This window comes from Hemicordylus capensis, chromosome 2, assembly GCF_027244095.1.
Source record: "Hemicordylus capensis ecotype Gifberg chromosome 2, rHemCap1.1.pri, whole genome shotgun sequence".
In the NCBI taxonomy this organism is placed as follows: Eukaryota; Metazoa; Chordata; class Lepidosauria; order Squamata; family Cordylidae; genus Hemicordylus; species Hemicordylus capensis.
The window spans coordinates 309,777,163-309,800,720 of NC_069658.1; the positions used below are offsets into that span (position 1 = coordinate 309,777,163).

General features: G+C 45.9%; 1 protein-coding gene across 2 annotated transcripts in view; it reads left to right on the forward strand.

The window, feature by feature from the left end:
• Nucleotides 1–9,173: 9,173 nt before the first annotated feature.
• The window catches only part of SUSD3 (sushi domain containing 3), a 90,419-nt gene continuing 76,034 nt past the window's right edge, over nt 9,174–23,558 (forward strand). Inside the window, exon 1 of one of the 2 annotated variants that reach the window (XM_053288119.1) lies at nt 9,174–9,730. In XM_053288119.1, the coding sequence (XP_053144094.1) occupies nt 9,643–9,730 (88 nt within the window). In that variant the 5' untranslated portion in view covers nt 9,174–9,642. Of the gene's footprint in view, nt 9,731–13,708; nt 13,757–23,558 lie in introns of those variants that run through there. The other variant, XM_053288121.1, reaches the window with a different exon arrangement.

A 23,558-nucleotide genomic window follows, 5' to 3' on the forward strand; every position in this document is an offset into this window, starting at 1 on the left:
CTTCTATTTCTTAGATGTGTCCATCACTAAGCTTTTTGTGTAGCCCCATGGGCTTGTTTAGATGTATTCCATTTTTCTTTCTCATTGTAACTGTTCGAGACTGCACCTTTTGTAACTCCTTCTTCAACTATTCCAACCTCTTTTAGGCTCAATTCCCCAACTTTTTAATCTCCAGATTTTAAAGAGCAATATGGTTAATCTGCAATATTTACTCATGACATTGGATTTGGTGTTTCTAGAGCTTTCAACAGCTGTCCAGAGGAGAAAAGATATCTTACCATCTAGCTTGCTGATTGTCACACTTCCCAATTAAACTAAAATATACACTTGTGCCCTTCTGCTACCACAGAGATTTCCAGTGTGTCCTCAGTGCTGCATAATTCCCCATTCTTGCACTTTAAAATACATTCTATTAAACTAAAATGCACTTTTCTGTTCTAGTTTTATGTGTGAATTCTTTAAATGTCCAGAGACATTTCTCCTAGCTAGCCAAAATATATTCTGGTATTGAGATTATCATATAAAGATGGCATTGTTCCAAAATGTTATACGTTCTTTAAGGCTGTGTTCACCAGAACAGTTATTTCAGTGGAACAAATGCACATTAAGTCAGAGCTAGAAATGGCAGAGGTAGAATATTTCTTGCTGAAACTAGCAGGGACTGGGGGCGCAGCCTTGCAGAAGGCACACAAGTTGCCTGCTATAGGTGTACCTATTTGCTTATCCCCCCTTCTCTTTACTTCAGCTAAAACAAACAAAATAATTCACATGAATGATTGCAAAATGAAAAAAAAAAGGAAAAAGGAAAGACTCATTTACACAATATAATAGAGGTCATGTTAATAATGGGGGAAAGTTCTTTCAAGGATATTTCTCTTTAAACCACAAACAGTTCTTTAAAATTAGACCAGGTTGCTAGAAACTCCTCTTCTTTGCTGTTCCATCAAATGCCAACAGAGAGCACATGTCAGTTATCCAAAGCTGGAGGTCACACAGTCAAGTGGGAGGTCGAGTGTTGTACAAGAATCCTTTTAGCAACTCCTCATGCTCAAAGGATCCATAATTTTCTATGTAAGGATAGTTTCCATATACTAGGAACATGCTTCGAAAGCACGTTAAGCAAACATCACAGCAAAGTCATATTAACAAGCTTATACATTTCAGACCAGAATGAAGCATACAGCCATCCCTCGCCAACCGCAGGTTTCCCAGTCACGATTTTAAGTATCCACAACTGGGAAATTGTGGCAGGTCTTGCCAACCGCGCCCCGAGTATCTGTGGTTTGGTGAGATTTATTGGCAATAGGGTTTCCCCCACCCCACAACTTTGGGGGGTGATTTCTGGGGCTTCAGGGGTTATTTTTTGGGGGGTTGGTGATTTTTAGGGGTGATTTGGGGTGATTTCTGGGGATCCCCTCTCACTCACTCACTATGGCTGATTCCGAGTATTTGTTGGTGGTTTTAAAGTTTTTTTCTTTATTTTTCTGTCTTTTCCCAACTGTGATTCCCCTAACCCCCTGTTTCCAATGCATTTCTATTGCTCTCCACCCTCATTCGCCAACCATGAGGTTTTCCCGGAATGGAACCCTCGTGGTTAGTGAGGGATGACTGTGATAGGACAAGACCAAACCGTATGCATCAGTATTCCTGTTTTAAATTACACCTCCAGCAGAGACTGCAACCAACCCTTATCAAACATGGTCTGAGGTGTACAGTAGATTTGAAATAAAAATTTCTATTGTATCAAACTCATTCATAAATAAAACTGTTTCACTGCCTTGAAAGTTGTATGCCATTGGTTTAAAGAATAGGGCATTCAAGGTCATTGTTGAAAAGGTCTTGAATAGAACTAATATCAATCTTACCAATTTCTTTAAGCCTTTGATAAAGAAAAATTGCAGTTTTTGGTAAATCTGATAAATGTTCCAACTCCAATAGCAAGGGTGGAATTTCAGAGGCCGCAAGCACAACAGGACCAAACCGTCTGGATTACAAATAAACTGGAAACAGTCTGGATAACTGAATAAACTGACAACTTGCATTTTGAGATAAGTCAAGCTCGGCCCACAAGAACTCAAAGAATTTAAAAATAACGTCTGAAGAAAAAAGCTGGTCCAATGTAATAATGCTATGGGAATCCCAATTTGCCTCTGCAAAGGATTTATGAGCCATTTTAAAATCAGCGTTCTCCTATAATGTAAGCTTTTCATGTAAAAATAGATTAAAATAGTGCCTATTATCTAAGACTCTCCATGTATGTCTTGTGGTGTTAAAAACATCTAATGATTTAGATTCCCAAACATATAGAATGAATGAATTCTTTATTTACGACCCAAGGTCAGCATAACATGACATAAACAAAACATCTCATAACATAGAAAAATACAGTTGGAAGAAGGAAATATGTAAATATGTGCATAAGTATCCACGGATAATAATCAATAAAAAATATAAAATTAATCAAGAAAAGCTCGCTGCCATAATAATACTGCAATAGAACAAAATCTGGCCACCTTAAAGGTGACATCTAAAATTCTATCCACGAGAAGATAAGAAACATAAAAGTCTCCTGAACAGCCTGGGAAGGGTGTCAGAAGAAGAGTTAATAAGGAGCATCTTAATGCTCTATATAATGGACAGCGCAACAGAACATGTTGTATGGATTCAACTTCCCCCATACCACATGGGCATAATCTATCCTCCCTGGGGATCCCCAGAAAACTCCCCAATAGCACAGCTGAAGGTAGCATGTCATGTCTTGCCCTAAAAAAGGCCCTTTGTTAGCAAGTCATGCTCAGAGCATTCAAATAAGCAGCAGGGCCCCAACTAGAACTGCTCAAACCCAACCTCCTTTTAGTACAATCAGGGATTCAGGAGAATTCTTGTTGAATTTCAGAGTCCAAGAGTCTTTGCTTCAGGATCTGCCTAGCCTGGTCATAACTTAACAAGACTAGGTAGTCCATAGACAGACCCAGGGACACTATTTTGTCCTGAATAGCCTGGGCCCAAGTGGGCTAGAATACATAAGCCAAGATAAGAGAGATCCATCCTTGAAGGAAAAAATCTGACTTTAAGCCAATAGACAACCAGGCCCAGACCTCGATCTTCAGAACGCCCAATTCAAACCTTAACAATACATTGGAGGCGCATCTAGGTTCTCTAAGTAGAGCCCTAAGGAAGTCATTTTGAACCACATCCATAGACTTGTATGAAGGAAAAGGAACAAGTTGCACCCCATATAATAGCGGGCTTCTAACTTTGGCTGCAAATAATTTCAAGATGGCCGTAATGATCTCACCTCCTTTAGAATAGAAAAATCTCCAGATAGCCAGAGAACTTCTCTGTGCTGTAAGAATAACTTGTTTGATATGCGCCTTCCATGAACCCCTTGCTTGCAGGGTCACACCTAAATATCTATATGTATAGACCTGTTCTAACTGTTGATCTTCAATCGGCCATCTTAACTGCCTAGGTCTCCTTGCAAAAATCATTACTTTAGATTTTGAGTAATTGATCAAAAGATAATTTGCTCTACAGTAGAGGGCCAATCTTTTCAAGGCTTGCCTCAGGCCCACTGGAGTCCTAACTAAAATAGCAGCAGCATCTGCATAAAGAAGAAGAGGAATACACACACCTGCTGCAGATGGCAAATGTAGGCTGGAATCGGTTAGACATATAAAGAAGCTAACAACAGCCAAGATGTGATTGCAAGCAGACACATCTGGCAGACAATAACAGAAATGGTTTTAGAGTGTGGCTGTGGTGGTAGCTTTGCCACCAAGGCACCGCTGGGATCCTGCGGGTACACACATGCAGGCAAAACCAGGCTGGGCTTCCGTTAGCCTGGTTTTGCCTGCACATGTGAATAGCTTCTTTGTGTTTCATATTGTCTTCTGCCAGTAATTTCACAACACAAAAGCAACAATCATTATTTTTGCTTGTCAACGGGCATATCATTTCTTTTACCAGAATTGTGGTCATCTACAGTAACGGGATTCACAACTCATTTTAGGCCTCATACTTTGATTAAATCCCAAGACAACCACAGGGCTTTGTGGTCGCCAGGAGTCGACACTGACTCAACGGCACACTTTACTTTATTTTATTCTAGTTGTATCAGGTTCATAAGTGTAGTGGACCTGAGGCTTTATATACTCAGAATGGTTTAGGAACACTTCCCACCACATACACTAGTCTGCCTTGACACTGTGGTTATTATTGGCTCTCCCTGACTGCCCCTGCTTTCTGAGGTGAAGTAGTGACTGTGGTGTTCCTGGTTAATCCATTCTTTGATGCAGGCCAGCTTTTGAATGGGGCTTTAGTTAATAATGGTGCAGCGGGGAAATGCTTGACTAACAAGCAGAAGGTTGCCAGTTTGAATCCCTGCTGGTACCATATCGAGCAGCAGCGATATAGGAAGATGCTGAAAGGCATCATCTCATACTTCGAGGGAGGACGCAATGGTAAACCCCTCCTGTATTCTACCAAAAGAAAACCACAGGGCTCTGTGGGCACTCGAAGTTGAAATCGACTTGATGAGAAATCAACTTGATGACTTGTGGAGAAGGCCAACTCAACTATGGTACCTCACTTATGGAATGTTCTCTTCAGGAAGGCTGTGTCTACTTTGACATCATTTAGCACAGACAAAGACTTTTTTTGTGTGTGCGGGTGCGGGTTGCCCAGACCTTTTAAACTGCTATTCAGGGATGTGCTCGAATTGTTTCGGCTGGAGGTGAGCGGGCACTTTAAAAGGAGGAAGGCAGGTCTTACCTGCCCTCCATTGCAACTCCGCTGCCTCCCACCACCCCAGAGCGGCACTGTTTGTATGAAGCAGTCGGGTCTCTGTTTGCCGTTTGCTTAGGAACAGGAAGTTCCCTGTTCCCAGCAGAAATGGCGTCTGAGCGTGTGCAGATGCTACCTTGAGTGGTCAACTTCATGCACATCCCTACCGCTATTAGCTGTTTTACCTGCTTGTTTTTGTCTGTTGTTCTTTGCTGTGATTTTATTGTCATTTGAGATGTTTATATTTTTCAAGTTCTGTGAGCTGCTAAATTACAAGCATGCACTGAAGTGCTGGATATAAAATTATTTAATAGAAATACGATTGTAATATAAATAATATAATATAATATAGTATAAAATAATATAATAATATGTGACCTGTTTGTATATTGCTGGCTATAGCTTTTGGTTTTCCATCCCTATGCATGTTTTCCTGCACCTTCCTTTCATCTTGTTGCTCATCTGATAAGCATCCTTCTGAAGAGAGGCAATTTCAGTTTAAAAACCTGCCTGTGTTCTCTGCAGATCAGGCTCCTGTAATATAAACAGATGGCCCTGCCCAGACTTAGCCCAGCCCAGATCAGCTTAGTTTTCTGCAGCTTGTCAGTCAGGTGGTGGTGAAAGCTACTAGGAAAGGATTATGCTATCATTTCCAAGACAAGGGGGATTAATAATGACAAATTCATTATGAGTTCACTCACCCCTTTTAACCCTCCTGTGCTGACTTGCAATCACAGCCACTCTTGCGTTTCCTCCACTTATCAGATGTTTATTTTGAAATAAGTGGATGGTTCAGCCTGATCCTATGCATCATTACCCAAAGTAAGGTCCCAAGAATGATGGAGATTATTTCCAAGTACACCTTCATAGGATTGCAATGTAGTCTGTCTTGGCTGGCACTTCATTCAGTTGACAATTCTTCCACAATTGGGGAAGTATAGGAACAGCACCTCAGAAAGAATGTAGATTGTTGCAGCAAAAACAAGGAAGAGTTTTGCGGCATCCTGAAGACTAACAAATTTATTGTAACGTGAGAGTTTGTCAATGCGTGCTCACTTTATCAGATGCATGAAGTCATCTTCATTTGGCAGGTGTATATACTCAGGTGTGCCTCCTCCATCCCTCCATCTAGCCCTCCCCCTCTGCACAATTACCTGTGCTCTGGAGCATGAATAACTTCTATGAGATGAAAGGGAGGGTTGTTGCTTCATGGCAGGTACAAATAGAATTTCCTGTACTTCTTGACTGCCCATTGTGCATCTGTAGGTGGGAGTGGGGAAAACAGAGCCTATGGGGACCCTACATGTGTGCTCTTTGCTGTGCAAATTGTGAATTGCCTCATGCTTCTGCTTTGTACCTTTTCAAAAAAGAAACATTAGAACAGTCATTTTTGGAAAAATATTCCAGATATGAATATGACTATTTTGAGCATGACCTGACTGCACTATGCAGCAATTATTTAAATTTTTGAGTAGAAACATTGAAATTTACATAAGAACATAATAAGAACAGCCCTGCTGGACAGGCCCAGGGCCCATCTAGTCCAGCATCCTGTTTCACACAGTGGCCCACCAGATGCCACTGGAAGCCACAGGCAGGAGTTGAGGGCCTGCCCTCTCTCCTGCTGTTGCTCCCCTGCAACTGGTACTCAGAGGCATCCTGCCTTTGAGGCTGGAGGTGGCCTATAGCCCTCCAAAGCCCTCCAACTAGTAGCCGATGATGGACCTCGCCTCCATGAAGTTATCCAAACCCCTCTTTGTGCTTTTATGGAATTATGTAGATGACCTGTTTGCCCACTTCTCTGGTGCAATCTGAGCTTCGAGAAATAAGACCTAACAGAACAGTTGAGTGAATCCCCTGACTGAAAGTATGATTTAAATAGGAAGTCAAAACTTCTGCTACATTGAATAAGGTTGAGGGGAAAGGGATATGTTCTGGATGGTACTCTTTTGCTACCCCATCCATTTAAGCTTGTTGAGTCTTCTCTTCAGTTGTTTTCTTTGCCCTTGTGAGTCACTTTAAAGGTAAGGTGTGCTGTTGGGGAGATTTTGACTCCTGGTGATCACAGAGCTCTGTGGTTGTCTTTGGTAGAATACAGGAGGAGTTTACTATTGCCTCCTCCCATGCAGTTTGAGATGATACCTTTCAGCATCTTCCTATATCGCTGCTGCCCGATATCGGTGTTTCCCATAGTCTGATAAACATACCAGCGGTGATTTGAACTGGCAACCTCTGGCTTGATAATCAAGTCATTTCCCTGCTGTGCCATTAGTCACTTTACACATGACATTTCCCCTGCATTTGTGTGTAGGAATTTTGTAAGGTGTAAAGTAGCCCTCCTCAGTATGTGCAAATCCCTAGATCTCAGGGAACTTTATAGATTACATGTTTAGGTGCACACCTAAGATGTTTTAAGTGAACACACAAAATGTAAAATTAAGTATCGTGTTTGTGTTTGCAAACACAGACATAATACATGGCAACTCAGCCGGGACTTGTGATTGGCTGCAGCTCCCTATTAAATGTACATTTGATGTCAAATTCCGGGTGGTCTATCCAGACATTAGACTGTAAGAACATAAGAACAGCCCTGCTGGATCAGGCCCAAGGTCCATCTATTCCAGCATCCTGTTTCACACAGTGGCCCATCAGATGCCTCTGGGGAGCCCACAGGCAAGAGGTATGTGCATGCCCTCTCTCCTGCTGTTACTCCCCTGCAACTGGTATTGAGAGGCACCGTGCCTCTGAGGCTGGAGGTGGCCCACAGCCACCAGACTAGTAGCCACTGATAGACCTGTCCACCATGAATCTGTCTAATCCCCTTTTAAAGCCACCCAAACTACCACATCCCATGGCAAGAAATTCCACAGATTAATTATGCACTGTGTGAAAAAGTTATTTCTCTTGACGGTCCTAAATTTCCTGACCTTCAGTTTCATGGGGTGACCCCTGGTTCTAGTGTTATGGGAGAGGGACTAAAATTGAATGAAATTGTTTGTGTGCATTGTACAAGTGTACAACTGTCTATACAGTCGTACATGTTTTTGTGTGGATGACTGTACCTGAATTCACTTTAAAAGTGAACCTGGATACAGGCCCTTCAAATGTACCTGCATTCATTTGGACCATAGTACAGATAGGAAGTGTACTTCTGTACCTGTGTTCAGCTGTACCACAAAAAGAAGCAAAAAGATCCCTCATCAAACTAGCCAATGGGGCGGGGGGAGAGGATAACCAATATAATGGAAAATAACTATATTGGAAAGTGTTTTCAATGTGGATCAATTGGATGTAAATGGAACAATGGTATATACAAGAAACAATAGAATCCACCGTGGAAATGACCATATAAGCGATAGAGTCCACCAACTATATATATAAACTGGAGTGCCTAAGATGTAGGGACTCCATTGTATGGGTGTAGATATATTGGTGTAGACATCCACACAATACAGTGACCTGGTGACCTCCATTTTGAAATAATGCTGGTGGACCTGGATCTTGTGAGTTGACATTAATCAGTACATTCAAATTTCTTGATCTTAATAGATTGGTTGTATTGCCAAATGTAGTCAAAGCATTATTGTCTTAAAGAGATTTGAGCTGAAGAAACACTCAGTATTGTGCTACCCCTTCTATTGCTTCTAGAAAATGCTCTTGTGAAAAAAAGGTGCAAGGCTTGATCAGGAGGTGTGGTTGCTTGGGCCTCCCAGTCACCAAAGCACCCACCATCATGACTATAGCACTGGCCTCTTCAGACGAAGGCATCACAAGTGGCTGGCTGGAATGGTGAGTGGCATGCTGCCGCAAGTGACTGAGAGCTTCAGGGCACTGGCAGGACTCATGTGCGGCTGCATCTTACTAATAGCGCTGTGTAATGTGTGAAATGGCTGGCAGGCTGCCTTCACACGTGATGTTTTTCGAACACAGGTGAACGCAAGTGCAGAAGAAAAAAACCTGTGTCTGTAATCATGTGTGAAGATCAAGACTGCACACACAAGTAGTATATCGTTGTTGGGGGTGCACGCTCACTGCAACCCTGTCTTGTCCACTCCACCCGAGGAGTTTTTCCGCACCCAGCAAAACACAGTGGGCGATCTTCATCTCCAGTTCTCTCCTTTCCCCAGCTCCACGATTCTCTACAGAGCACACACTGTAGGGACAACCACATGGGGGGCAGCGACCTTCTATAGCCAGGCCTGGCTCCAACTCTCGGGGCATGGATAGCTGGCGAAGCACGCGCCACCAGTCCCTGAGCATGTGGCTGGCTGCTGCACTGTGCTGTATGTATGTACTCTAGATGAAGAGGAGCCGTTTCCTGCAGCCGAGAGTGGTGCTGATCTAGCCGAGGAAGGGAGGCTGCCGGGGGGGGGAAGAGGGCGGGGTCTTCAGGTGCCAAGCACCGTCCTTCGCTTGCTGCGAGCTAGACGCCGAGGGAGCGGGGGCGGCGAAGTCCGGCGAGTCGACCGAGCAAGGAGAAGTGAGAGTGGCGGGAGGAAGCGGCGAGTCTGCTGCACACGGAGGGAGCCAGTCGCTCGCTGCTTGGTCCGTCCGTCCGGGATCGAGTCCGCTCCGAGCGAGACCCCATCCCGGGAGTTCTCCCTGGGCAGAGAGCAGCAGGCGCGGCGGCAGCATCAGGAAGAGCGCCGGGTGCCCTCCTTCCTTCTCCTCCTGCCTCGGAATTCCCTGCATGCGGGGAGCCGGCGGGGCGCCTGGATCGCTCCAGCTCCGGAGAAGCCGAGGCCATTTGGGAGGCGGAGGACCCTCCCCGGGGGAGAAGCGGCTGCCTCTTGGGTTAGTTGTTGGGCGAGCAACTCCAAGGGTCGTGTGAAGGGAGGAGCAGCGGGCGGGGGAGCCATGCAAACGGCGACCGCGTCCATCCTCGACGTTTCAAGGACGGTGGTGATCCGGGAGGACGGCAGTATTGCCCCGCAGAACCACACAGGTAAGGGGACGCCAGCGAGATCGGCCGAGTCGGATCGGCCGAGTCAGGGTGCCGCTTGGGACCCTCCCAACGAGGCGGGGGTGGGGGGCATCCCTTAGCTCTTGCTTGGTTTGACCGAAAATCCCCAGCAGGTCCGCTGTGTGGGGTGGCGTTGGCGGGGCGGCTAGCCGAGGGCAGGAAGCCAACCCTCTCCCCGTCCCCAGCGCACTTCCTCTCGCTTTGCATGTTTGAACTGTGCCTCTAACGCCCCACTGCCTTGTAGCTGGGCGGGTGGGGACCGGGGAGAGGTGCCGGCTGGGGCTCACTTTCCGTTTCTGGACGTCTGTGATTCATCCTCCTTGCACTCTGTAGATGTTCCGAGGCACTCTCTTGTCTCTTGTGGATTGCTTCCTTTGTATGCGCCACATCGGGCACGAAATAGGTTGTGGGAATGAACACAGGTGCACAAACGGCTTCAGATTCGGTTCCTGGCATTTCTACTTAAAAAAAAATAAAAAAATTCACAGGTGGCAAGACTTGGACAGAGTTTTCTTGAGGCCTTGGATCACTGCTGCCACTCAAAGTGGAGTGACCTGGGCTCAGCAGACCAATGCCTGAGAACACATAAGGCAGCTTTGTCAGTTGGACTTTAGCCCTGACATATGCAAAGCTACACATCAGATTTCAAAGAACCTCCAAAGCAGGGGTGTAACTACTATTAGGCAAGGGGAGGCGGCTGCCTGGGGGCCCCCATGCCTCGAGGGGCCCCCACAGAGGCAAGTCACATGACTATATATTGTGAAGTGTGTGTATATCAGCGAGGGGCCCATTTAAGAAATTTGTCTCTGGGCCCACTCCAGCCTTGTTACGCCCCTGCTCCAAAGGTTAACCTCTCCAATTTTTCTGGGTCCCAGAGACGGAGCTATATTTGAACAAGGGTGGGGGACAAATGGCCCTGGGCCCTTGAGGGAGCCCCCCCCCCACCAGTTAGGAAATAGCTTGCTCTTTGTTGTCTCCCCTCCTGCCTTTCCCATGGTGGGAGGACGGGGCCCATCTTCACTTTTCGTGGCCCATTCCAACCTTGCAACAGTCCTGGTCCTCCATGCCTTCTCATATTGTCAGTATTTTAAAGATCAATAACATGTTTGATGAGCAAAGTGATTTCCATTTGTTCTCTTGTGAGGCAGAGCCCTTCTTCCCATTTTAAAGAATGGAGACAAGCTGGAGGTAATTGACCACCCATGAATTGACCACTAAATACATGTAGGGCTTTGAACCCCAGACTTAAAGGCACCTGAGGTATCATGTTGCATTTTTACAGGCTTGCAAGCAATGTGTGTGTGTGTGTGTGTGTGTGTGGTTGTAATTGATACATGTGCATTGTGTGTACCTGGGTAGACCCTGCTTAGCAAAGGGGACAAGTCATGCTTGGTACCACAAGACCAGGTCTCCTCTGGTGTGCTGGGGTTGGATAGGGCCAATTGCTCCCCCCCTCCAAATAAAGAGAGCCACCACTTTAAAATGGTGCCTATTTGCTCAGTTAGCAGGGGTCTGGGTATCTCATTTGGTACAAGAAACAGAAAAGCCTGTACTATACCTACTTAGAATAGGAGCTAAGTTCTCAAATTAAAACCTGTGCTTTCGGGCCAAACTGCACATGCTATGGGAGATCCCTATTTGGAGCTAAAAGCAAGCTATTGGTGGTGGGGAATTCAGACTGGAAAAACGTTGTGGAGTGGAGGGTGGGGGAAGTTAAATGCAACTCCCCCAGTACCACTGCTTCAATCAGATTTGGAGTCTCTTGCAACTCCTCAAAAGTAAAAACAAAATCACAGATTGTTCTATGAGATATCTAATCATGCATCATCCACAGAATGTGTGCTTTGGTCCTTAGTCTAGCCAAAAAAAAAAAAAAAAATTCCTTTGGAGAAAACAGCTTAATTAGAAATGGGGACAAATACTTATATACATTCAGTATAAGTATGTCAGCCACACAAGTAGGTATCTTATACCAGATGCAAAATGAACCAGGGGAATCCATCCAAACAAAAGGATTTTAAAATCCCTTTTATTTTGATGGAATATAATTAAGTACATATTTAACTCTCCCATTGAAATAAGTAGCAGTTATGAGTGCTTGCTTACCTTTGACTGGATCATGCTCTGATCCAGTCAAATATCTGAAATTCCATATGTATTTATGATGGTGGTTCAGTTAACCACTGAGTTAATGTTCTTATTCAGCTGTTAGCAGAGGTGCACCTAGGTAATTTTGTAGCCTGGACCTAAAGGCCTTTGGAGGCCTCCCTCCCCTGTAAATTAAACAGCATTATGCTTGGCCAGGTGACTACTCCAACAGGGACAAACTAAAGAGGATTTGGGGGCCCTCAGGGGCTGTAGAAGCCCTGGACTTCGGCCCCAAAGTCCAGGGGTAAGAGTGACTCTGGCTGTTAGTGCCTAGAATAAATGTGGTTCAGTAGTTCTTAAAACATGAGCAAATAAAGAGAAATCCATCCTGACTTGCTGTTATCACCATAGTTTGCCCAGAGCTGAATGTGCACCCTTTTAAATAGACTAAAATTGGACTGCTAACTTCCCTCATGCTGCTGTACTGCACATTTTGCTTCCTTGAGAATTCTTACCTTAAAAAGAGGGAAGTGATGTCAGCTGGGGTCATGCAATAAACTGGCCGCATGCAGTGAGAGGATGGGCTGGTGAGTGTACTTACGGTGGTCATTAATGGAATGTGCTTGCAGAAACGCCGTGCTTGCTACAGAGAATAGGACAATAGTATATGCCAAAAGTCAATAATGAGTTTCTTTATACTTGAGAGAAAATGAAACTGACACTGTGGTGCTCTCTTGAGAAGCTATCCATTCATGGCAATAAACTTTATTCTCTATACCCTTTAGCTAAAATGGAGGATTCATTGCACTCTCAAAAGTCTGAATCTGAGAAGAAAGACCTAGTGGCCAGTTCACAATGAGGATGATAAAAGAAGGCACTTTTTAATGGTTTTATTGCTAACAGGAATTCCAGATAGCAATGACACTCTCACACTGAGCATCGAAACCAATGGGTACATGCTGGAGGGGGAAAACTTGCCAATTCTTCTTAGCAGCAACCTTCCCAACATTTTCTGCTAAGAGTGTGGTTTAAGCTGAAGCTAATTTTTTTTTTTTTTTGCAAATGACTAATGCAGCTTCAGCTCTGCAGTAATCATTTCATAATAGCCTTTTAGCCGCTGCCTTTTGTAACTGATGGTTGAAAAGGTTCATTTGTGTTGGTATAATTGTATTGAAAAGCTGTCAAGACTCTATTCAGATGAAAGGCAATGGAGAAAGAAAGGGGCTGTATTGACATAATTTAGTTAGGAAAATGTCCATTGTTTGCTTTGGACTCAAAAGGTACTTGTGCTATCCGTACATTTTTGGAAAGCCATAACTGTAGTTTCTCTAAAATTAATAATAATATGTTGCAGGGAAAATCCTTAAGTCTGATTGCCTAAAAAAACTGTTGCTGCTTTCTGTGCATTTGAAAATTATTGGTAGCAGCCCTGCAAAAGAGTAATTTGAAGAGAGGGGTAGTCTTCAGCCCTGCATCTACAGCCCAAACTAATGGGCCAGCTGAAGTTGCCTCTCCAAGAGTGTGCTGGTCTCTGAGCTGCTTCCCTAAGTGCACTTATTTCCCACTGCCACCTTTTCAGTAGTACATTTTGTCGCAATGCTATTAGAAATGTAATCTACTTTACTCGCATAAAGCCTGATTCTTTGGGCTTTACTTGACTATTTATGGTACAGTAATGGACCACCAAGGGAGTCGTATACTAAGAAGACCTGTCTGTTTAAGGTTGGCTGCATCCTGAAGCCATCTAAATTATTGATGAAGGATAGTGGAAGAGTAACAGGTGTGAGATCACTCTTTGCTCAGGGGCTTCATTCTGAAGTTGACTTATTTGAAAAGATTGGAAGAGTCAGAAAACTATTTGTTTATAAAAGGCACACAAATGTCTCCAAAGTGACTGCCTGAGAATGCCTCTAGATTTCCGTAAGGGTTGTCTTTTGTCATTCCTTCATTTTTCTTTACTTGAGCACCTTTTATTAATTACAAAAAGAGATGAAGGACAACAAATAAACCAGCTAAATATAAAATGACCCACAGCCAACCAGTGAATGCTATATCTTTATCATAGAGCTCTGTGACTCTGAAAACTGATTGTATTTTCAGTAGATTCTGTACGATTTGTTTGTTCATCTTCCTCCATTTTGTTCCTTTTATTGTGTAGCTTTCTATAAAGTTAAAGAAAACCGTGGTAAGCCAACGATTTTTAAAAAGAGACTAAAATGGGAAGAAAAGTGGAATACTGGATGCCCAACTTTTCAAGATTTTCCACTTTAGCAGCAGGACTGTTGCAAAGATGTCATTACCTTGGCAAAATTCTTCACAGGTATAACAGCAAAGCTCAGTTCATTGGCCTGGCTGAGAGAGCAACTCTCATTTGGCTCCTCCCTGACCAGAATTCCTCTCAGTGGCCATTCCACCTGGACATTATAACACCGATGTAACTTCAAGAATTGGTTCCTGAATTTGTTTGTTTCCCTTTTAATCCAGTTTTCCTTTTGTATCATGTCTATTTGAGTGAAAGCATGTTTGCAGGGCCTATGTTGCTCTTTAATCTTAGTAATATACCTCACAATTTTTCAAATTCCCAGTGTTTAATAATAATAATAATGATGATGATGATGATGATGAGGACAGCATGGGTGGCCAACTTCTGTGTTCTTGGGGATCACTCTGTTCTCCAGACAGGAACTGACGGTGTATTTTGTGACATACGTTTCTTCTTGTGACACCAGCTTTTGTGACACAAGATGGCTGTGTCTGACAGTAAGGGGCTTCATAGCACACATGTTTCAAAAATGCATTACATACAAATGACCTCCTAAGCCCTTGAGAAGTTTTACTGAAGCCCTTACCCCAAATCTAATATATCTCAAATCTCCAAAATATATTTTTCTTCACCGCAAAAGTATCTTTCCTTTCTGCACAAAAATATAAGTTAAGAGTTGCTTCTCAGCAATTTTTCCTTCTGTCTGTATCTCTGAAAATTACCACAAAAGCAAACAGGGAGATGGAACATTAAAGTGTGAAATATTTCTGTTTCTTTCAAATACTGATTGATTTTCTTTGAGAATGAAACTATGAGCAATCATTTTATTGTACCTTGATGAAGGTTTGGTCTCAAAGGTTGGATAAGGCCCATGAGCTGCCTGTTGGTTATCCCTGATGATAGACCATAGAATCTGGCTGATAAGAGGAAGGCTTGTTGTAAAGGTAAAGTTTGCCTTTGAGTCGGTGTCGATTCGTGGCGACCACAGAGATATGTGGTTTTCTTTGGTAGAATACAGGAGGGGTTTACCATTGCCTCTTCCCACTCAGTGTGAGATGATGCCTTTCAGCACTTTCCTGTATCGCTGCTGCCCAATATAGGTGTTTCCCATATTCTGGGAAACATACCAGCGGAGATTCGGCAAGTCATTTCTAGCAAACATGAATTGTCCCCATTGCTAAGCAAAGTCTGCCCTGGTTTGCATTTGAATGGGAGACTACAAGTTAGCACTGTGAGATATTCCCCTTAGGGGATGGAGCTACTCTAGGAAAAGCAACTGCTATACTTTCATGGGGAACATATCAAGATCCCTCCCTGGGATCTCCAACATAGGGCTGCAAGAGTCTCCTGCTTGGAGAAGCCACTGCCAGTCTGTGTAGACTAATTTAGACAGTCTGTGTAGACACTAATTTAGATGGACCAATGGTCTGACTCTGTAGAAGGCAGTTTACTATTTTTCTAATCTTGCCACTATGATTAAGCATGTGTTATTCCTTTATTTTTAGAGTATTCCTGTGTGGTACAGGGAGGCCAATATGCACTGTGATGATGTTATCCTATTTTGAAAGTTATATTAATGCCTTCATTCATGAATAGGTATTTCACAGAGTATTGCAGAATATGAAGTCGTTATTTTCACAGAAGTCGTGATCATGAAATAAGCATGTGTGCTGTGTGTAATGTATTATGACATTTGTCATCAGGACTTGTCCTAATTAAAATGTTTTTCATACTGTGTGCATATATCACAGATTTTTTTAAACAAGTCTTAACAGACTTACATAGGAACATAGGAAGCTGCCATATACTGAGTCAGACCATAGGTCCATCACAGACTGGCAGTGGCAGTGGTTTTCACAGACTGGCAGCAGCTTCACCAAGGTTGCAGGCAGGAATCTTTCTCAGCCCTCTCTTGGTGAAGCCAGGGAGGGAACTTGGAACCTTCTGCTCTTCCCAGAGCAGCTCCATCCCCTGAGGGCAATCTCTTCTAGTGCTCACACACATCAAGTCTCCCATTCATATGCAACCAGGGTGGACCCTGCTTAGCTAAGGGGACAAGTCATGCTTGCCACCACAAGACCAGCTCTCCTCTCATATTTTATTTTATGTGATTAAATAATTAATCAAATAATTGACCTGAACACAAGTTAAAACAGAAATCTTACAGCTATAATTTGTCTATGAACAGATCCTATACATGTATAGACTGTGGGGTGGGGTTTTTTCAGGGCCATAGGAAGCTGCCTTATACGGAGTCAGGTCCCTCTCGCTCAGGATTGTCTACACTGACTGGCAGTGGCAGTGGTTTTCCAAGGTTTCAGGCAAGTTTTTCCAGCTTTTCCAGGAGATGCCAGAGATTGAGCCTGGGACTTTCTGTGTACAAGGCAGATGCTTAACCTCTGAGCTGCAGCCCCCTCCCCAGATGGGCAGATGGCATTATTGCTATCACTTAGTAAGTGAACGTATCAGCTTCTGTCCCATTTATTCTTACTTCTATTTCCTGGTGGAATACCTTGAGTACATACAGGGACGGCGCATCCATTAAGGCGAACTAGGCAGTTGCCTAGAGCGCCAAAATGGAGGGGGCGCTGGCGCCAAAAAGTCCCCCCGCCGGGACAAAGCCTCCTTCCCACGCTCCGAAATGCTCGTTGCCCCTTCAGCGGCGCGCGCCCTCCCCCATACCCCTGGGCCCTCTGCACGTGCTCAGAGGCGCCCCTTCGCCCCGAAGGAGCCTTGCCCTCAGGATCTGGATCCGGGCACAAGAAGAGGCTGGCTGGGCCTCCCGTCCCGTCAGCCCAGCGCTGGGCGGGGGTGTGTCCCGTCGGGCAGGACGGGGAGGGCGCCACCTCTCCGCCTTGAAAAGCCCCTCCCTGGCCCCGCCGCTGCCAGAGCAGCTGCCGCGCGATGAAGCCGGGCCCGAGGAGCAGGGGGGCGCGCGGAGGCGGCGGCGGCGGCAGGAGGCGCCTGGGACAGCCCTGCCAAGAGCACCCCGTGGCACAGTGAGCGGCAAGCCGAGGTGAGCGGGCTGGGAGGAGGCTGCTTGGCGAGAAGAGGGCGCGCCGGGGGAGCCCCATCGCGGAGCCCCCGGCCGCGCCGACCCACCGTGGTCCGCTCCCGGTCCAGGAGGCGGATCCGCCGCCGCGCGCTCTAAACTTCTTGGCGTCGGGGAGTCGTTCTGACTTCCCAGCGTGTGCAGAGGGCCTTCCCCGGCTCGGCTCGGCTCGGCTCAGCTCCACTGCAGGCAGGCAGCCCTGCGCAGATAATAATAATTTTTAATTATTTTTAAAGCAGATAATAACCAAGCACTTCTGATATGAGAGCTGTGTTGCACTAGAAAAGCTTTAAAGAAAAATTAATAATATGGTACTAAAATCAGTCCACTTGGATATAATTCATGACCTTTATTTAGTGTTTGATGATAGTCATTGATTGATGACTCTCTCCCTCACTTCCTATCATCTATCTATCTCTTTCCTTCCTTCCTTCTCTCTCTCTCTCACTCACTCTCCCTCACTCCTTCTCTCTCTTTCCTTCCCTCTGCCTTTCTTTCTTTCTCTCTCTCTCTCCCTCACTTCCTATCATCTATCTATCTATCTATCTATCTATCTATCTATCTATCTATCTATCTATCTATCTATCTCTTTCCTTCCTTCCCTCTTTCCTTCTTTCCTTCCTTCTCTCTCTCTCTCTCTCTCTCTCAAGCACTCGCTCTCCCTTACTTGTCGTCTATTTATCTGTCTATGTATCTATCTCTTTCCTTCCCCCTTCCTTCCTTCCTTCCTGGCTATAAATGTTTGCTTTAAGTGAAATGCAATTTGATGTTTCTGTACCTGACTTGGCTGCTGGCTTGTTGGAACACTGAGAAGGGGGTACAGAGGCTTATTGGAAAGTTGGTAGCCCTGGTGTGGTTTCTTGTGCTATCAAGTTGGTTTTGACTCCTGGTAACCACAGAACCCTGTGGTTTTCTTTGGTAGAATACAGGAGCGGTTTACCATTGCCTCCTTCCACGTAGTATGAAATGTTGCCTTTCAGCATCTTCCTATATCACTGCTGCCCGATATAGGTGTTTCCATTCGAACCAGCAACCTTTTGCTCCCTAGGCAAGTTACTTCCCTGCTGTGCCATTAGGTGTGGCTTGTATTCCTTGTCAATCTAGGAGTAGGCAGTTGTGGTGTGTGTGTGTAGGATCTTGATTATGGAAGTTGGCTGAGTGTCAGGATGGGACAGGTGTCTTGTGTGTGTGCTGCAGTAGTATTTAGGAACATAGGAAGCTGCCATATACTGAGTCAGACCATTGGTCTATCTAGCTCAGTATTGTCTACCCAGTCTGGCAGCGGCTTCTCCAAGGTTGCAGGCAGGAGTCTCTTGCAGCCCTATCTTGGAGATGCTGCCATGGAGGGAACTTTGGACCTAGATGCTCTTCCCAGAGTGGCTCCATCTCCTGAGGGGAATATCTTCCAATGCTCACACTTCTAGTCTCCCATTCAAATGCAAACCAGGGTGGACCCTGCTTAGCTAAGGGGACCAGTCATGCTTGCTACCACAAGACCAGCTCTCCTCCTCCACAACATAGGAGTATATACTGCATGTTGGCATCTGATGTAGGAATCTGCTTATGGTGGGCAAACATGTGTTATGTATGCACAGTATGTTGGGGGTGTGGCGGGGGGGGGGGCGCGCCAGAAGGTGATCTCGCCTAAGGCGCAAAAAACCCTAGCACCGGCCCTGAGTACATACATTTGTATTCTACATTGAACGCCAGTAAAGCTCTTCACATGAGCAGCCCTATCCAAGCGGGGACAGCCCTACTTGGGTAGAGCTGCTCGTGTGAAGTGCTGGGATCATGGCCAATCCTGGGGCTGCCCCGCTGGGTAGCCCAGGAATTTCCCCTGGGCTATTACCCAAATAGAAGGGCACGAGCATGCTGTTCTACTGGGACTCCCAGTTGATTGAATCCTTGGGCTGCCTGCAGACCAAACAGACACAGAGCCGGGCGCCTAGAATGCCTGGCTTGAGGGAGAATCCCTCAATGCACTGCTCTCCTTGCGCAGTGCATCCTCATGCTGCTCTCCTCATGCAGTGCACTGCCCTTGTGCAGTGCATTGTGGGATTTCTGGAGACTGGACAGTGGTAGGTATACACCTGCCTCCCCCCCCCCCGTCCTTCCTAGCCACCAGGGATTTCGGTTATGTAAGCAACCTTTGCAACCTTGGAGAAGCCGCTGCCAGTCTGTGTAGACAATACTGAGCTAGAAAGACCAATGGTCTGACTCAGTGTGTGGCAGCTTCCTATGTTCCTATGACCTCTTGGCTTTGACTTGTTATAAATATTTAGCATTCCCACTTCACCTATGAGCATAATTGAAGGGATGGGAAAAACTGGAAGCCATAATGAAATGGGGTCAGAAAACTGGTGTGTCTAGAAACCAAGAAAGAGAAGTGGCACAGATGTGCATAAGCCCTGGGCAAAGGAATTGATGTGCAGATGTCTAGAATGAATGGGCAGGGAGGACTGTAGGAGCCAGAAAGGTGTGTCCTGTCTCTATGTTTGAAGAGACTTAGAAACTTAGTCATCCAGTATGTGGAGACTGCTGAATCAGAATTGATCAAGAAGCTTCATTCTATCCACTTTAAATCAAGACAATGGTTTTCTGACACGTTACATGGTTAATTAAATTAGCATAGTTACTGTAGGAGGATCATATTATCTATCACCAATTACTACTATTTTAAATTATCACTGTGCTTACCTTATATACATCTAAACTATATGGAATTGTCACAGACTACAGCCCTATTCACAAATTTTGTTCAACACTCATACAGTTTCTGTACAGTGTATACAGGTACAAATCTGTACATAGGTACAGTTATTCACTTGTTATGTCGAACACAGGTACCGCAGTCCACTTCTTAACTGTACCATGTATTTGAGGAGCTTGTATCCAGGTTCGTTTTTAAAATCAAGGCGGGTACAGTCATTTACACAAAAAGATATGAGTGTACATATGTCTAAATGCAGATACAACATAATGACTGTGTGGGGCTTGTATATTTTGCATTTAATGGCCAGTTGGCCACTGTTTGCCATTTTCTCTCTTTTTCCACAGTTCCTATGTGTTGGCAGCCAATCTAGCTGATTGGTTATAAAACCAAATAAGTGTGTGTGTGTGTGTGTATGTGTGTGTGTGTATTGCTTCCACACAATCAAAACACACACATACACATACACATACACACACACATACACACACACAAACCCCTGCTAACCTAGGATCATGCATTATCCATCTGATGAAATGGACTATTGTCCAGGAAAGCTTCTGCTACAATAAAGGTCTCCATTTTTAGGATGCTTTAAGGCTCTTGGTTATTGTTGCTGCAACACTGCTACTCCTCTGGCAAATGACAGTCTTGTAAGCATAGAAGAGAGGCAGGAAAAAGGAACGGTTGTGCTATCGAGTTTGTGTCAACTCCTGGCGCCCACAGAGCCCTGTGGTTTTCTTGGTAGAATACAGGAGGGATTTGCCATTGCCTCCTCCCGCGCAGTATGAGATGATGCCTTTCAGCATCTTCCTATATCACTGCTGGCCAATAAAGAAGTTTCCCATAGTCAGAGAAACACACCAGTGGGGATTCAAACCCACAGCCTCCTGCTCTCTAGGCAAGTTGCTTCCCTGCTGTGCCAGTAGGTGGCAGGATTTCATGAGTAAAGACCTGTTCAAGGGACAGCCAACGAGGTAGTGTGTAACTTGAATAACAAATTCTTGGCACCATGCAATCCCAGAAAACTGTGACAATATGCTAACACCACAGGAATATTTTAAAGAAATTGCAGACAAATCCTCGAGCCCTGTTCACATTGTCTGGAATCACACATATTGCTGGCATTGTTCCCAGCTCTTGTGTCTTCACTGTTTTTTTGTGAGCCTATGTGGTGGTGCAGCAGGGAAATGCTTGACTAACAAACATGAGGTGGCTGGTTTGAATCCTTGCTGGTACTATATCGGGCAGCAGTGAGGAGGAGGCAGCAGTGAGGAGGCGGGGGGGTGGAGTGGCTGTGGTCCATAAAAATACTATCTCCCTTACCAGGGCCCCTGTGAGATAGAGGAGGTGAAGAAGGCTTGAGGGTTTGGCTCTCTTTCCTCCCTCCCTCTCTTCCTCTCTCCCTCCCCCCCTTCACCACCCGGACTTTACATCTGGCCCCTCTGGGTTTGTGTTTCTATCTATCTTACCCTGACGAGGAGCTGCCTACCAGCCGCTGTCTTCAGAAAGCCTGACAACTAACACCTGTGTCAGCCGGCAGCCCTTTGTGGCAGAGGGGGCTGCTGGGTAGCTCTAGAGTCTTATAAATACTGCTGAAGACATGCCGGCGGCGTGGCCGGCGGCGTGGCTGGCGGCCTGCCTGTAGGCGGCCGCCGAAGCCGGCCGCCAAAGGGGGCCGGCCTTTGGGGCCGGGACTGGGGGATGGGGGTTGTTTGTGGGTGGATTTCTCTTTCTTTTGGGGGGGGTATGAATGCTGCTTTTATTATTGTCCTGAGTTGTGCCAGGCCTAGTTGACAGGATGTGTTTGGGTTCTCCTGAGGGGGCGGATGCGGGGGCTGCGCCTGACAGCCTGGGGGCGGCTATTGCTGTAGTGGTGGGGAATAGAAGAATTGGCGCTGGCAGAACAGCTGGCCGTTACAGGGGAAGAGAAATTGGTAATTTAGTGACTATCTCTACTTCCAACTGTTCTGACAACTCTCAGGCCTTGGGGAACAGCACCAATTACCCACAGAACCTGACCTTGCTCCTTTGTAATGCCAGGTCAGTTCAAAATAAGACCGAAATTGTTCATGATTTAATCATGGATGAGGGAGCTGATCTGGTGTGTATAACTGAGACCTGGTTGGGGGAAGCGAGTGGCCCAGTGTGGGCTCAGCTTCTCCCTCCAGGTTACTCTGTTGTGGAGCAGGTTAGAGGAAGTGGGCGGGGGGGTGGAGTGGCTGTGGTCCATAAAAATACTATCTCCCTTACCAGGGCCCCTGTGAGACAGTTGACCTATATTGAGTGTGTATTTTTGAGGCTGGGAACTAGGGATAGATTGGGGATTCTGTTGGTGTACCGTTCACCCCGCTGCCCAACTGACTCCCTAACTGAGCTGTCGGAGCTGGTCGCGGAGTTGGTGATGGAGTCTCCCAGGCTTTTGGTGCTGGGGGACTTCAATATCCACTTTGGGGCTGGCTTGTCTGGTGCTGCTCAGGAGTTCATAGCGGCCATGACAACTATGGGCCTATCCCAATTAATCTTTGAACCAACTCATGTTGCCGGCCACACACTGGATTTGGTCTTCTGTTCGGATCAGGGGGGTGTTCCGTGGGTGGGGAATCCGTTGGTTACCCCATTGTCATGGATGGATCACCACCTGGTTAAGGTTGGTATCGCGGACACAACCCACCCCTGCAGGGGTGACGGACCTATTAGGATGGTCCGTCCAAAAAGGCTGCTGGACCCAGCAGGTTTCCAAAAGGCCTTGGAGGGTTTCGATGTTGGTGCGGCCGGTGATTCTATCGAGGCCATGGTGGGAACATGGAACAGAGAACTCAACCAGGGCAGTAGATATTATTGCTCCTAAGCGTCCCTCCAGGCCTGCTTCTAAGATGGCCCCCTGGTATACAGAGGAGTTGCGGGGGATGAAGCGGCTTGGTAGGCGACTGGAACGCAGGTGGAGGAGAACTCGGCTCGAATCTGACAGGATGCAGCATAGAACCCATTTGAAGACCTATGCAATGGCGGTGCGTGTGGCAAAAAAACAATTTTGGTCGGCGCGAATTGCGTCTGCGGGCTCATGTACGGCAGAATTATCCCGGGTGGTGAGGAGTATAATTTCTGCTCCTTCTGCCTCAAATCAGTTCCCGGAGACACTCTGCTGTGATGCCTTTAGTGGGTTCTTTGCAAATAAAATCTCCTGTATTCGGGCCGACTTGGACTCCACTATTTCTGCAGGGTCCGGGAGGGAGGTATCTAGCAATCCCTCTTGCAGTGTTAGGATGGATCGGTTTCAATCTGTGACTCTTGATGACGTGGACAGACTGCTTGGAGCGGTGCGGCCTACCACTTGTTCTCTGGATCCTTGCCCGACCTGGCTGCTTCGATCTAGCGGAGAGATTGTTGGAGATGGCCTGGTTAATATCATAAATGCATCTCTGGGGGAGGGGAGGGTGCCTTCTTGTTTGAAGGAGGCAATAGTTAGACCTCTTCTTAAGAGGCCTACCCTGGATCCCTCAGTGATGGATAGTTATAGGCCAATCTCCAATCTCCCCTGGCTGGGCAAGGTAATCGAGAGGGTGGTGGCTAACCAGCTCCAGGCGGTTTTGGAGGAATCTGATTATCTGGACCCATTTCAAACTGGCTTTAGAACGGGCTATGGGGTTGAGTCAGCCTTGGTCGGCCTGATGGATGACCTTTACCGGGGAATCGA